The sequence below is a fragment of the Amblyomma mixtum genome, chromosome 7 (assembly GCF_055824585.1).
Source record: "Amblyomma mixtum isolate Tamu chromosome 7, ASM5582458v1, whole genome shotgun sequence".
NCBI lineage: Eukaryota > Metazoa > Arthropoda > Arachnida > Ixodida > Ixodidae > Amblyomma > Amblyomma mixtum.
Genome location: NC_143018.1, coordinates 64,227,747 through 64,243,821, shown reverse-complemented (window position 1 = coordinate 64,243,821; position 16,075 = coordinate 64,227,747). Strand labels below are relative to the sequence as shown.

General features: G+C 50.3%; 1 protein-coding gene across 2 annotated transcripts in view; it reads left to right on the top strand.

The window, feature by feature from the left end:
* LOC149336303 (venom factor-like) overlaps window positions 1–16,075 on the top strand; it is a 102,314-nt gene that overhangs the window by 61,206 nt on the left and 25,033 nt on the right. For both annotated transcript variants that reach the window (XM_089552810.1, XM_089552811.1), the window contains exons 23-26: window positions 707–895; window positions 2,243–2,318; window positions 5,374–5,530; window positions 15,624–15,710. In XM_089552810.1, coding sequence (XP_089408936.1) covers window positions 707–895; window positions 2,243–2,318; window positions 5,374–5,530; window positions 15,624–15,710 — 509 coding nt within the window. The remainder of the gene's footprint in view (window positions 1–706; window positions 896–2,242; window positions 2,319–5,373; window positions 5,531–15,623; window positions 15,711–16,075) is intronic.

The window sequence follows — 16,075 nt, the reverse complement described above, 5'->3', positions numbered from 1 at the left end:
TATGACAGATGCACTTACTTCTAATGCCCGACATCGCATTAAAGTGTTTTGCCACGTAATATCTGTTGGTTTACCATGTGAGCATCAGGAATCGGTTCACACCCAATGCAGTTGTTTTAATTACAGGCAGCGGCTCAAGTATAAAAATACCATTGTGCTGAAGACCGCGTGGGCTGGTCATTCATAGACATGTTCGCACTTGTTTTCACGTGCTTTATTGTATCCATTTTCCGGCATTGCGTCAGCGTGACCGGTCTAACCGTGACTCGGGACAGCATATTAGAGTTCGCCTACCGAGGGTAGAAGTAAAGAGAGTAGCCAGAAATTATCATTCTTCTATTCTGGCAATCTAGTTGTTAGCATAAATAAGAGTGAAATTAATCAAAACTTGATCATTTCGGTGTAACTACGTGAGCTAAGACAGGGGCAGGTTGAGCAGATAACAGACAGGAAAAAGATATCTATTATGTTTATTAAAACGAAGACTCAGTGAGAGATATGAGCGCAGCAGATTGGCGAGTTTAGCTTTAGAAGAGCCAGAGGTCCTAGCATTCCTAAAGAACAGCGAAATTATGATTACGCTTCTGAACTATGTACTCTGTGAGCGCCGAAATTACACACAATTCAAATCCTAGCATACACTCTCATTGTGCGAGCAGACCCAAATTTGATACAAAAACTGTCTTCTGTCTTTTTCCTATTGCAGGTAGCGAAGCCTCCGCGTTGACGGAAGCTGCTATTTCAAATGTCGAATCGTTGATATCGATGCCCATGGGATGCGGAGAGCAGAACATGATGATAATGGCTCCAGTACTGTATGCATACAACTATCTCAAGATGAAAAACATGCTCAACGAGACCTTGTTCAACACGGCTTTAACCTATCTGCGGAAAGGTAAGCCAGACGAGACTGCTCAGGTTTTGAAAAGATCTTCTGACCCTCAAATTCTTGCACACATCTGTTTCCTCTTGAGCGTAAAAAAGGGAACAGAAACCTTGAAAAAAAGGGCTTCGAAGGCAAAATACAATTTTTCATCATCATCATCACCAGCCTGACTGCGCCCGCTGCAGGATAAAGACCTCTCCCATATCTCTCCAATTAGCCCTGTCCTGTGCCAGCCGCGACCATCCTATCCCCGCAATCTTCTTAATCTCATCCGTCCACCTTATTTACTTTCTCCCCCTGCTACCCTTCCCTTCCCTTGGAGTAAAGTCTGTTACCCTTAAGGGCCGTCAGTTATATTGCTTTTGCATCCATTTGTTCCTCTGCTTCGACGACGATGTCATTAACTCGTGTTTGATCCCCTGACCCACTCTGCTATCTGCCTGCCTCTTGCGTTACACTTATAATTTTTTCTTTCTATAGCTCGATGCAGTGTCCCTAAGGTGAACCCTTTTCGTTAGCCACTACAGTGTTCTGAGACTACCAAGTGGATACAGACATAATAGCAAATGTTTCAACACAACTATGATTAGGATGGTTAATTGTGAAGGGTTACTTTGTTGTAGAGTCCCTGCCGACACCATAGTATAGCTTGTGCCGTGGAATCCAAGCCCAGTTTTTAACCTAGCGTCACATTATCTAACGCGCACTGTATAAGAGGCAATGTATGTCTACCGAGAGAGTGCAAGTATGCTGACAACAAGTGTACAAGACTTAGCACTGCTGTGGGGAGCAATAGCTTCTAGATGCATCAACCTCGTCTCAAGTCAAGGTTAAAAAAGATGAATACATTGCGATTTCCAAATGTCTGCCAGCGGACGATCTACTGACATTCTCACTAGTAACGCACTACGCTCCGCTGCGTGATGTACATTTTTTTATAACACAGCAGTGGTAAGCAAGAATGGATGAGATTGTTAGAAAAGTTCGGACCTGAACTTGAACGGCCGAGCAGGACTATAGAGCTTGCTTTTTTTCGGCAGAAAATGTAGCTGTCAATATGATATAAAAGGCTGTGAAGGCTATTTTCATCCAGAAACCTGAGAATGCTCCGGCTCTTATTGTTAACGTGCACGCTAAGGGTTGGACTTTAAGCGCTGTTCCGAACTACTTTAATGCAAACACTGAATACAGTTTAAAGTAAGGTATGCCAGATTGTAATTGACCTTAACGGGAGTATCACATATAATCAAGAGTTTTCGCTCATCTGTTCTAACAAGCCTGTATGGAAATCGAAAGGATTTCTTCCTTCCTAAGGTCCAGAAGTCCTCTTGATCCTCTTACACTTTATGTCTGCAGGATATGAGCAAGAACTGGCATTTAGGAATGACAATGGATCATTCTCTACTTTCCTGAACGGGCCAGGAAATGTGTGGTTAGTAACCCCTTTTATCCCTATCTTTGAATGCCACTCGTTTTGTGTACAACTGGCTGTGGGATTCACAGACTAACGAGAAACTCCTTCTTAGGGTATGTAACCCTTTTTGGCGGAGCGAAACTTTTTTTTCTATTTTTTTCGCGCCTTTTTTCCACAGCTACATGCACAGAATCACGCCAATTGCACAGGTGTCCGGCCAAGCATACGTTGCCAATTCCAACTTAACAATGTGAGAAAGGAATAGATAGGATACCTTTCCCGGAACCGTGAATCTATCGACAGCGGCTTTCTGAGAGCGTTCGAAAGGAAACCCGTTAGTCGTACACGCGGCCTTTTTCTGCAAGTTCTCACGCCTGCAAACGAATTTTCAGGCTTCGGAAAATGTTTTTTTTTTTCATAACTTTTCTCCATGAAAAGCCGATCACTAGGCATTGGGAAAGTTTCTACCTGTTGCAAATTGGCTGGTAATCGGAGGTACTGGTACCGGATGCTTTAACCACTAGGCCACCGCTGCGGTAGTTTCAGTACATATCCTTTTCAGCACCACGGCTGCCCAGGAGAACCCAAGCACCAGGCAGTGGGAAAGCTTGCGCTCTTTGGAAAACCGGCGCATGGGCAGCGCCAGTGGAGAGGGAACCTATACTTAGTTACAGCGTTTCTTGGCAATGAAGGGAAGGCAACAGGGGCAGAAATTTCGTAACTTGGTCATTCCGCTTAATAGTTCCACCGTACGGGGCGGTGCGTCGTAACACCTGGTGCGTTGCTCTCTCTGCGGTAACCTCATTTGATTGCTGGAGCATCTGGCGCCATCTATTGAAGTTCCTTGTAACTAGACCTGCCTAGTGAATTTGTTGCAATCAAGAAAACTTTTTTTTCGTCGACTTTTAGCTTTGAAAATGGGAGAAAACTTTTTTCGTCGACTTTTAACTTTGAAAATGGGCAGATGTGTAAGGAATGTGTCTTAAATAACTAATATTGACAATGTATTATATTTAAAAAGAAAACTAATACAGCAAGCGGAGACTACATCCTGCTGCTTAAAAACAGATTGCATGTTTCGACTCGACAGTTTCAGCTTTGTTGCCAGTATAAGTCGCGGAGAAAAGTAACTTAAGTAAAGCTGCAAAGGGACCTACTTGGTTTTTCATGTTTGACTTGGTTAGTGAGCTACTCATGGGTACAAACAACTCCGGACACAATAAACCATTCAGAGAGAGACGGCGCGCAAACATCGACAAATTTTGCTGTGCGGGAAGTTCATTTTATATGAACTGTTAAAAAGATGAAGAAAGGAAAAGAACACATCAAAAATGATGGTGGAAATGTGGCTAAAGCACGCGACAGAGCTCGTACCTTGCTCAGTCGGAGGGGTAGATGAAATAACGCTGTCATGTGGCCGAATGTGCTTTGGCCTTGCGGGAAGAAGCTTGGAGTGAAAGGCTCCGGAGCAGCGTAGCTTAGCCGGCTTGTTAATCGCGCCAAGCAACCTTTCGGCACATTGCTCTAAGTGCGATAAGTGCAAAAAGTTGCGAGGACACTTTGGCAACTGAAGTTTTGAGAGGCGAAAGCCGCTATGCCGTGACGACTTTCGGAGGATGTGACGTCACATCGTTCCCGTGGCTCTATCGATATTCCAATTCTACATCTTTCGGAAATCTTTAGTGTTAATTACGCTTAATTACACATTTTCCCATCTAATCTGGCACAAATTCGACGTTTTTCCGACCAGTCTGTGACAATCTTCACTATGCCGTGACGACTTCCGGTGGATGTGACGTCACACGGGCTATTTCGACGCAATTTCGACATTTTTGCCTATAATTAATTAACTAATTAATCTACAGTCATCAAACTTGGCTTCTATGTTCATTTTTTCCTCCTCTATCCGAAGCAACCATTGGTTTTCTTCTTTTTTAGTTTTTTAGTTCCCGAATTAAACGCGTGTGACACGCTTTGTTAAAGGACGACAGTATGAACCATTAAAGACTTTCGCCTTAACAATTGTTTTATAACACCACTGTCATCCTTCGGTCACAGAATAAGGTGCAAAGAAAGTTGTTTGAAGCCATTTGCATGCTTGTCAGAAAATGTACACACATGCGCGAGTGACCCGTCAGTGAAATTGACGAAGCGGGAAGTCTACTTCTCGAGGAAGTGAAAAACCTGTACTTCCGCGCATGCCCATCAACTAAAGACGAAAAGAAGTTAACTCAAGCACCGTGACACCATAATTTTTGATGTGTTCTTTCATTGTGCTGATCTTCCTAACAGTTCATTAAAATGAATTTCCTGCGCAGTAAAACAACTTGGTAGTTTGCGCCGTGTCTGTACGTATGGGCTTTGCGTCCGGTGTTATTCGTGCCAATGAGTAGGGCTTTAACGAAGTCAAAGGTAGTGTATTCGCTCTAGGCACGAGACTGATGCTGAAACCACTACGCTGCCGCTCCTGTTCGAAATGAGATAAGCGCTACGCAGGGAGTGATGAAGAGCAAATTATGTTATCTTTATTGACAAAAACAGAGCTGCGTGCGTTTACTTATTACAGTAAATTGATCGTATACCAGCCAAACGAAAAGGATAGGCCGCGCAGCTGGGACACGGGGCGGAACATGGGGACGGTGGTCTGTAGCGTGACAAGGGAAATTTTTGGGGAAGGGAAACATGGTGGGACAGCAAAGGCTCTTTTGATGCGATGGTGGTGCAATGTTTGGTGCCGTTTCGTGGTTTGGATTGGCGCAGGGCACGACTGTTTTGATATCAGTCGAAGGCGCCGTTTCCTTTCAGAGTAACTTGGTAGCGGTAATAACAATTTAAATGCATGCGCTTTGATAGGTAGCCCGTTACTGCGGGGCCTATTGATGCGCAAACATGCATTTCATCGCACCGCTGATGTGCGCAGGTCCCTGCATAAGCACGAACACCATACTGCTCACCCCACCACCGGGACTCGTTGTTGACCGGGACCGGTTAAAATGTCAATCGTCTATGCACAAATGCACTAATACAACTGTTAGAAATTGGCGTCGTCTTGCGAATGCATTCTTCTTTACAGGTTGACAGCATTCGTGCTGCGCGTCTTTTGCGAGGCAAGAAATGTTATCGACATCAGCCCTGAAGTCATACAGAGAGGCCTGTGGTGGCTTGCCACGAAACAACAGGCTAACGGCAACTTCGAGGAACGTGACCCAATTCTTCACCGGGAACTGTTGGTAATGACAACTATCTCTGTACACTTACTATATAGCATTAAATTCTGTGTTCTTTATTATTTTTTTACGGCAAAGTTTTTACAGCTTCGGTTTAGCTATAAAGCCCAACATTCTAGCGTGGAATCTCTAGCGTCAGCCGTAGCAGCTTAATTATTTAGTGGACAAATTTAAGCTAACTCAATTTGATTAAATTCGGTTCAATTGCACCTGCCAACCGTGACAGGTGGCGGCACAGGTGAGTAAAGAGGGTAAAAAGGGTAAAAAGGGTAAGTATAACACGGGCTGATTATTATCCGGAAACATGGAACCAATAGTCAGGGGAACGAGGACAAGCATAAGTGCAAAGTTTTTTTTATGTAATGTTTAAAAAATTGATAAACCAATACGGTAATCATTGTTCATAGTTGAACGGAAATTCCCAGAGAGGTGAAGAAAGTGCAACATGTCGCCGATGCAATCTTACCTATGTAGCGGCCTTTATTGGCAAGAGATGACTGGTTGTTAAGGCCGGTTAGAGCGGGCAAGGGCAGGTCCGGTCCCGGAACAGTTGATGCTTTTGCCGCGCGTCGGTTCTGCTGCTTCAGCTGCCGATCGTCTTCTTCTCGCCTCGCGCCGCTCATCGGTTCTGTTGCTCCGTCTGCTAAGCGTCTTCCTCTTTACATTTGCCCCCGGGGGAAAAATAGCCATCCTGGCGATTTAGGGAGTCAACAGGACGCAGGGGTCGTAATACGGCTTCAAACGCGAAACGTGAACGGTCTCGCGCCCACGTCGTCGGAGATCGGGTGATGGCGTCACGGGCTCAACGATGTAAGTGACGGGAGAAGTGCGCTCAAGGACACGGTAGGATCCGTGGTATTTTGGCAGCAACTTGGTAGAGAGACCTGGGGCAGCAGAAGGCACACGGAGCCAAACAAGGGATTGGAGCTGAAAAGTGTCTGTGCCATGGGAGTGGTCGAAACGGTATTTCTGGCGCCCTTGGTCGTCAGACGTGAATGACCGGGCGAGCTGGCGGCACTCTTCAGCGTGTCTGGAGGCTTCAGATACGGTTGTGGATTCCGACGAATCAGGATGGTACGGAAGAATAGTGTCGAGCGGCGAGGATGGTTCACGGCCGTATAGAAGGAAGAATGGTGAGAAACCAGTAGTGCTCTGCGTAGCGGTGTTGTAGGCATATGTGACGAAGGGGAGGACGACGTCCCAGTTAGAATGGTCTGCCGCGACGTACATTGACAACATGTCACCTAATGTTCGATTGAAACGTTCTGTCAAGCCGTTCGTCTGGGGATGATAGGCAGTAGTGGTGCGGCGAGTAATGTTGCATTGCTGCAGAAGAGATGAAACTACGTCTGACAGAAACACCCGCCCACGGTCGCTCAACAGTTCACGCGGGGCTCCGTGCCGAAGTATGAAATGGTGCAAGAGGAAGGCTGCAACATCCCGCGCCGTAGCAGCTGGGAGGGCGGCTGTTTCGGCGTACCGTGTCAGGTGGTCTACAGCGACGATGACCCAGCGGTTTCCTGCAGCAGTGTAGGGAAGTGGTCCATACAGGTCAATGCCAACTCGGTCAAATGGCCTGGATGGGCAAGACAGAGGCTGCATAGGGCCGGTCGAGTGGTGATGAGCGAGCTTGCGGCGCTGGCAATCGGGGCAGGAACGGACGAATTTTCGTACGTAGTTATACATGCCGCGCCAGTAATAGCGGAGGCGAAGCCGGTTGTAGGTCTTAAAAGCACCGCCGTGACCAGCTTGCGGGTCGCTATGAAAGGCTGCGCATATTTCTGAGCGTAAATGTCCAGGGATCACTAGGAGCCATTTGCGCCCATCAGAGAGGTAATTGCGGCGGTACAAAATCCCATCATAAACAGTGAAGTGGGCAGCCTGACGGCGGATTGCGCGCGGTACCGGCACGACAGAACGGTCTGAAAGATAACGTACAAGAGAAGTGATCCAAGGGTCCTTGGACTGCTCGTTGGGCATATCGTCCAATGACAAGGAGGCGCAGTCGATGGCGGGAGGAGAGGCACGTTCATTGGCTAGAGGTGAACGAGAGAGAGCGTCGGCGTCGTTATGCTTCCTGCCAGAGCGATAGATCACACGAATATCGTACTCTTGAAGGCGTAAGGCCCATCGGGCGAGGCGGCCATTTGGGTCTTTTAGGGAGGACAGCCAACATAGGGAATGGTGGTCCGTGACGACCGCGAAAGGCCGGCCGTACACGTAAGGCCGAAATTTTCCGATCGCCCAAACGATCGCCAAGCACTCTTTTTCAGTTACTGAGTAGTTTTGCTCTGGCTTCGTCAGGGTGCGGCTCGCGTATGCAACAACATACTCCGCATACCCAGGTTTGCGTTGAGCAAGAACAGCACCGATACCAACGCCACTGGCATCTGTGTGGATTTCAGTTGGAGAAGCAGGGTCAAAGTGGCGCAGTATGGGCGGAGAGGTAAGTAGACGGCGCAACGTGATGAACGCGTCGTCACAGGCAGGACTCCAGCTTGATAGGTCGCTACTGCCACGAAGAAGTGCAGTCAGAGGTGCGATGATGCAAGCGAAATTTCGGATAAAGCGCCGGAAGTAAGAACATAAGCCGATGAAACTGCGAAGTTCCTTCATCGTAGAGGGCTTCGGAAACTCAGAGACAGCACGAAGCTTTGCTGGGTCAGGAAGGACACCCTGTTTCGACACGACGTGGCCCAAAATCGTCAACTGACGAGCAGCGAAGCGACATTTCTTTAAATTGAGTTGAAGCCCGGCTGCCGCGAGGCATCCCAAAACTTGCTCCAGCCGAACGAGGTGCGTCTGGAAATCTGGGGAGAAAACAACGATATCGTCCAAGTAACATAAGCATGTTTTCCATTTCAGGCCGCGCAGTATCGTGTCCATCATCCGCTCAAAAGTGGCAGGGGCATTGCATAGTCCGAAGGGCATGACGTTGAATTCATAGAGCCCGTCAGGCGTCACAAAGGCTGTCTTGGAGCGGTCAGCGTCGGCCATCGGGACTTGCCAATAACCCGAACGTAGATCTAAAGAAGAAAAGAATTCAGCTCCCTGCAAGCAGTCAAGTGCGTCATCAATGCGGGGCAGCGGGTAGACGTCTTTGCGGGTAACTTTGTTCAGGCGCCGGTAGTCAACGCAAAAGCGGATAGAGCCATCTTTTTTGGTGACAAGGACGACGGGGGAAGCCCAAGGACTGTGCGATGGTTGTATGACGCCCCTCTGTAGCATGTCATTTACCTGGGCGTCGATAACTTGGCGTTCGGTGGCCGAGACGCGATATGGCCGTTGGCGCAACGGTGCATGGGCGCCAGTGTCGATCCTATGGGTAACAGCTGAGGTGCGGCCCAAACGGTGGTTGGAGAAGTCAAACGATGACCGAAACTTATTTAGCAGGGCCTCAAGCTGGGTCTTCTGCGGTGGCGAAAGATTCGCGTCGATTGGGCGCTCAAAGACGGCTTCGGGAGCGGGATCAGGAGACGATGGGGAAGAAGTAAGTGAAGACACTTGCATGCGGCAGGGGTCATCCTCATAAGGCTCCCAGGCGACGATGGAGGCGAAAGGCTGGACACGTCCCAGGCATTCACCGCGAAGAAGATTAGAGGGGCACAGGAATGGATTCGTCAGGGGCAAGGCGCTGCAGCCGGCTGAGACGGTAAGGACGGCTAATGGCAGGGGTAGACAGTGACGAGAAGCGAAGGAGTCGGACGGGATGAAGATGACAGGGCCGTTGGATGCAGAGTGGCAATGAACAGAGACGAGCACAGCAGAGCACGGCGGGATCACGACGTCATCAGCCACAGTCAACTTGGAGCACGGGTTAGTGGAAGCGCTCACCGATGCGTCGCCGAATGGAAGAAGGGCGACTTCGGAACGAGTGCAGTCGATGACAGCTTCATGTCGCGAGAGAAAGTCCCAGCCTAAGATGACGTCGTGAGACGGCGATGCGAAGACGATGAATTCAACAACGTACAGAACGTCCTGAATAGTAACTCGAGCTGTACAGGCCCCCAAAGGCGCGATATTTTGCGAATTAGCGGCGCGAAGCATAAAACCAGATAGCGGAGTCATCACTTTTCGTAACTGGCGGCACAATTTTGCACTGAGTACAGATACAGCAGCACCGGTGTCAACAAGCGCGAAAGCATCGGTGCCCTCCACAGAAACGGTGATCAGATTGGCCGGAGAAAGTCGAGGTCTTGAGCTTGGCGACGAGCACGCAGTTCTTGCCTCCGGAACTGCGGGCACTAGTTTTCCGAAGGGGAAGAGGGACGACGGCGCATCGGGGAAACCGAGCGGCGACGCGGAGATGGAGAACGGCGGCGAATAGAGGGGCTGTAATCGGAGGAACCAGTGGGCTCAGAAGGCGAAGTGCGGTGAAAAGGCTGGGGAGGGGCGTAGGCGTAACCTCGAGGGTCGGTATCCGCAGCAGGGGACGAAACTTGGCGGCGGCAGTGACGCATCACGTGGCCAGGAATGCTGCAGGCATAACAAATGGGTAGGTTGTCTGGTGTGCGCCATGGACGGAAACGTTGCAGTGGTGGCCGGGCAGGACGAAATGGGGTCGACTGCGGTGGATGTTGGTACGACACGAATGTGTCTGGGCGGGGACGCCTGACTGCTTCGGCGTAGGTTAGTGGCGCAGCGACGGGAGACTGGGAGGAAACCGGCGGCAGGGCCTCGGACACTTGCTCCCGGATCACGTGCTGGAGTGTCGGAGTTAGGTTAGATGGACTCGGAACGGTAGGAAGAAGCGAAAGCTGCCGCGCAACCTCCTCACGGACAAACTGCTTGATCTGGAGCAGTAGCGAGCTGTCCTCAATCGTCATGCTCAGGCTAGTTACTGTGTCTGTCTGTGCAGAGGGCTGCCGAGTGAAAACGCGCTGTCGGCGGAGCTCGTCGTAGCTTTGGCAGTGGTCGAATATATCGGTTACAGATGTGACGTTTTTGCCCACAATCATATTGAAAGCGTCGTCTTCGATTCCTTTCAGGACGTGTTTAACTTTTTCGGCCTCCGCCATGGACGCATTGACGCGCTTGCAGAGATTGATGACATCTTCTATGTAGCTGGTGTATGATTCACCACTCTGCTGTGCGCGAACGCGAAGACGCTGCTCGGCTCGAAGTTTGCGTACTGCCGGACGGCCGAAGATGTCGGCGAAGCTGGTTTTAAATTCGGTCCAGGTGGTGAAGTCCGATTCGTGGTTTTGGAACCAAAGGTGGGCGACGCCGGTTAGGTAGAAGATGACGTTGGTGAGTTTCATAGTGTCGTCCCAACGGTTATGAGCGCTCACCCTGTCGTAAGAGGACAACCAATCCTCCACGTCGTGATCGTCCGTGCCGCTGAAGACGGCAGGGTCGCGCTGGCGGAGCGCACCATGGCAAGCAACGGGTGCCGGCGAGGAGCTGGCTGGCTGGTTGGCGTTGGCAGGCATGGGGGTAGTGATGGTACGGTTACGTAGCTCCAGGACGGAATCCCGCAGCCTCCACCAAGATGTAGCGGCCTTTATTGGCAAGAGATGACTGGTTGTTAAGGCCGGTTAGAGCGGGCAAGGGCAGGTCCGGTCCCGGAACAGTTGATGCTTTTGCCGCGCGTCGGTTCTGCTGCTTCAGCTGCCGATCGTCTTCTTCTCGCCTCGCGCCGCGCATCGGTTCTGTTGCTCCGTCTGCTAAGCGTCTTCCTCTTTACACCTAGGTATTTTGGTTTGGTTTATGGTGGTTTAACGTCCCAAAGCGACTCAGGCTATGATGGAGGCCGCAGTGAAGGGCTCCGGAAATCGACCACCAGAGCATGCGGTGCTCTACTGTGTGAGGTGCAAGCCACTCACCGCCTAGAACAGCCAAACTCATAAGTGGCCTGGCAACCCTGACTGTCTCCGCGCGTTCCCTCTCGGAGTGCCGAGTCGGGGAGAGAGCCTTCAGCCGCGAGCGGAGACGCTGCCGTCTGTATTTGAAGCCTTTTGTTTGTAACTGTCCGACGGTAGAATAAATGCATCCGTGCTCACATATGGCGCAGTCGACGTCCCGAACCTCGGTGTAGCCCGCCCATTCGAAGCCGCAAGCCACTTCACCGAAAGCCAGAGTCAACGTGTGTCGAGCACCAGCAGCCAAAGCCCAACGCCCGTCTCACCGCCGCCGCCGCCGCCATGCCGCTCATAAACTGGGAGGAAGCCACCGCCTCGGACCTCGCTGGTTTTAGAATGGACTTCTTGCGAGATGAACTATCGCAACGCAATTTGGACAATACTGGTTCCAAGGACGAACTTATTTCTCGCATCCTTGCTGACACTGCCGCAAAACGAGTCCTGCTACCGGAAACAACTGGATCAGTCACCGAGACGCAGCCCGCTCCAACTCAAGGTGACCAGTTTTTCCAGCCTATGCCAGTGTTCAGCGCCGACCCCGTACAGAATATGCAGATTTTGACCGCCTACCTTCAAAATCAACTAGCTTTGTCACTGTCACAAGCCTCTACGAGAGCAGTGCACGTAACAACTTTGCCGGACTTGTCATCAACGCTTCCGACATTCAGTGGCGACGGAGGGTTATCCGTAACCCGATGGATAGACGATCTCGAGCGCACCCAACAGCTTGCCTCTTGGGAACCCGCTACCCTGCTAGCCATCGCCCTCTCAAAACTTCGTGGCCCAGCCGCTGACTGGAAGGAAATCACTGGCCACCAGCTAAAAACTTGGTCAGAGTGGAAGGAAGCGCTTATAGCGCAGTTCGGCGAGCGACTGTCGCTTATACAGTGGCAGGAACTTGTCGGTGCGCGTGAGCAAAGCCCCGGTGAGAGCCTGGTTACCTATACTTTCGCCAAGCTCAAGATAATTGGAAGGTGCCCGCTTTCATTGACTGACAAAGAGCGCATCGAATATTTAATTCAGGGCATCCGTGATGAGCAAGTGGCTACAGCGATCGTCGTTCAACGCCCGAAGACTGTCCAGGATTTCGTCAGCATCGCTTCAGAAGTTGATCGTGCCATGGACCACTCTCGCATGACTAGACTGACAAAGCCATCCGCGCCAATTTCAAGTCGACAGCCGCGTCCTGTCACCTCCAGTGCTACAGCCACGACCGAGAGCACTGCAGACATCCGCCAGCCTTCCCAACCTATAAATAGCACCTACCAGCAACCAAACCGTGCAAGGCTGCCGCCCTCAAGAATATCCAACCTGCCACCTGCTGACCAAGAACATCGGTACGAGGCAATCTCTTCCAAGTATGGTGCACCTGCCTACAGACGAGGGCAAGACCTAAGCGAAGCAGTATGTTATAGCTGCAAGGAAAAGGGCCATCTGGCTAGCAACTGCACTGAGAAAGGACAGCCCTCCCGAGACAAGACGCAAACAATCCCTAAAACGCCAACAGCTTGTGTTGGCCGCACTGAGGACCCTTTGCTTGGATCCATGCTCAGGTGTGCGGTTATCACTGCTCACGTCAAGGGCCTTGGAGAGATCAATGCCTTCCCAGACAGTGGTTCCAACGTCACTATCCTCGCTGCCAGCCTAGCTGAAAACCTCAGCATAGAGCCGTGGACAAAGCCACCCCTTCTCGTCGTAGGAGGAGCCTCCGTCGCGCCTCAGGGATCTGTCTTCTTGCAAATCAGCGTAGGCCCCCTCTCTGCAATTGTGGAAGCAGCAGTCCTTCAGAGAAATGCCCTTCCCCTTATCCTGGGAGAGGACTGGTTTTATGCTGCTCAAGCGGAACTTCATTTCAGACCACCACACCTTCCTGTTATCTGCCAGCCCTCTACAAACACTGTCGTGCTGTGCAAAGAGGAACTGTTACCGCGTATGTCCAATGCAGTGATACTTAAAACATCAACTTTGTCTCGCTTTGACCCACCGCATACCACCAGCGAACCCCTACAAATGGATTTTGAACCAGACGAACACGAGCCCGTGTGGAGCAAGCTCAACAAGGCAGCCCAGTCTCAAACTCAGCCAGCAGACTACAAGAGCCCAGCCCAGCCAGCCTCATGCAGCGTATTTCCTTCTGAGCCATGTTCATCCACGCCCAACAGTTTCCCTGATATCGTCATCGGGACCCAACTCAAGCCCGAAGAACAGCCAGCAGTGAAGCAAATAGTGCACCGCCACTCACGTCTCTTTGCTACCAGTCCTGATGACATTGGCCTTTATGAAGGCATCAAGCACGAGATCAACTTACTGCCGAATGCAAAGCCTTATGGACGGCAACCATACCGCTACACAGCCAGTGATCGGAAGTTCCTCGAAACCCAAACAGCATCTCTTCTTCAAAATGACATCATCCGTTCTTCATCTAGACCTTGGGGATTTCCTGCCATTGTCGTGACGCAGAAAGACAAAAAGAGCCGCTTCATCCCGAACTTCTCGAAAGTTGCCGCACCTCTGCAAGCTGTCATCCGAAAGGCTGACTTCGAGTGGACAGTTGAGTGTCAACAAGCCTTTGAAGCCCTTCGTGCCGCACTTACAACAGCACCTATACTGGGACACTTCCACAATGAAACTGCTGTGCCTACAACCTCTACAAAAGATGCCTTGAAACATCTCCACTCAGTGTTTTACAGGTTTGGTGCTCCTGACCATTGTTTGTGTGACCATGCCAAGTCATTTGAATCACACCTGTTCAAGAACTTCATGCATACGCATGGTGTGAACATACACTTCGCAGTAGCTTACAGGGCAGCTAGCAACAGACTGGTGGAACGTGCCAATGCCACACTTGTGACCGTCCTCCAAAAACTATGCAACAATGATCAGGCACTGTGGGTCTCCAAACTCGACCCAGTGCTAGTGGAGCCCACATGCGAAGCCGTGCAACCTATCCCGAGTCCTGACGAAGACAATGCCGAGCAAATGCCACCTATAACCAATGAGCCGGATCAGCCAACTGGTTCAGCGAGTCAGCGACCTCAGCGTCACCGTGCACCACCCAGGCGACTGCTTGACTACGACTTTGCCAAAGTAGACTAATGTTCCTGTCCAAGAGGACTTGGACTTGCAGGCGGGGTGGGATGTGAGGTGCAAGCCACTCACCGCCTAGAACAGCCAAACTCATAAGTGGCCTGGCAACCCTGACTGTCTCCGCGCGTTCCCTCTCGGAGTGCCGAGTCGGGGAGAGAGCCTTCAGCCGCGAGCGGAGACGCTGCCGTCTGTATTTGAAGCCTTTTGTTTGTAACTGTCCGACGGTAGAATAAATGCATCCGTGCTCACAACTGATAGCACTGCGGCTAACTTTGCACTTTTGATTGTGTTTGTTGCCCGCGTACGCTATCCTTGTGAGTGTTGACCTGCGACATTCCAAACCGTAGCGGCGGACTCGGAATGTCGTGTCACGTGTCTTTAAACCGCCAGCCCCACCAGATATAAACAGTCTACACGGCCTTCAAGGCCATCCAAGCAGCGCCACTTTTCTAAAGCAGCGCCACTTTTCGTGACATCACTTTCCTACAAGAAATCGAAATGCTTGGGTCTGATGACGTCATATCTCTCGAGCCAATGGGCGAAATTTATAACCGACAAATTTTGGCTTCATGGGGCTTCTAATCCTATCGAATTAATAAACAGTGCTTCTGCTCCGGGCTTTCTTTCCGTGCTTGGTCCCTTTACCCACCTTGCCGGCTTTCTCTAGCGCCGAAGAAAAGAAGGAAATTGTCAACTGATGCCTCCCTATCTCTTGTTTCCGCCGGAATCAGATATGGAACTTGCGATTTGTTGGATCAGGCGAGGCGGTATACCCTTCGTCGGAGCACGTTTGTCCGCCAGGATTGCAGTGCACACGTAATACTGTATGAACGGACCCTTGCTGTCGAATAATGACTCATAAAAGAGCCATAAAATATTAACACACAGCATTTATATATCATTACCGCACACTGCTACGACCAGTCGGCAATAAAGGGTTATGCAGTCAACATAAGTGCTACGAGTCGCTACCTGCCTTCTCCACACAGGTCAGCCTAGAAGGGTCCTGACTGTGAGTATCGCCATTACGAAGCACTGTTCCCCGTGACTGTAAGCAAGTCGATACCTTTAATAGAACTTGCATCTATGTTATGCTCGTAGCGTCCAATTCGCTGATCCCCCCTTGCTGTATTTCCGCCGACTTGCAGGGCAGCGTGCACGGCACAACAGCCATGACAGCATTCGTTCTGCTTACGTTTCACGAGTGCGCATCTACATCGGCACCCATATCACAGGTGAGCTTGACACGCTGTTTTTTTTTGTGCGAATGTTAGTGTACATGAGTAAAGGTTGACATTAGGGCATTCGTGAACTTACGTAGAGACACTAACACGAAGTTACTGAAGGCGAAAGATCTGCTTTCTCTGATTACTCGTTATTTGGGTTAGTTTAGATAAAAAACATGATATTTTATTCTGCTAAAAATGTAGCCGGGATAAATATTCACTGGAGCCCTATGCTCAGTATAGGTTGGTTGGTTTATGTGTTTTAACGTCCCAAAGCGACTAAGGCTATGAGAGACGCCGTAGTGGAGGGCTCCGGAAATTTCGACCACCTGGGGTTCTTTAACGTGCACTGACATCGCACAGTACACGGGCCT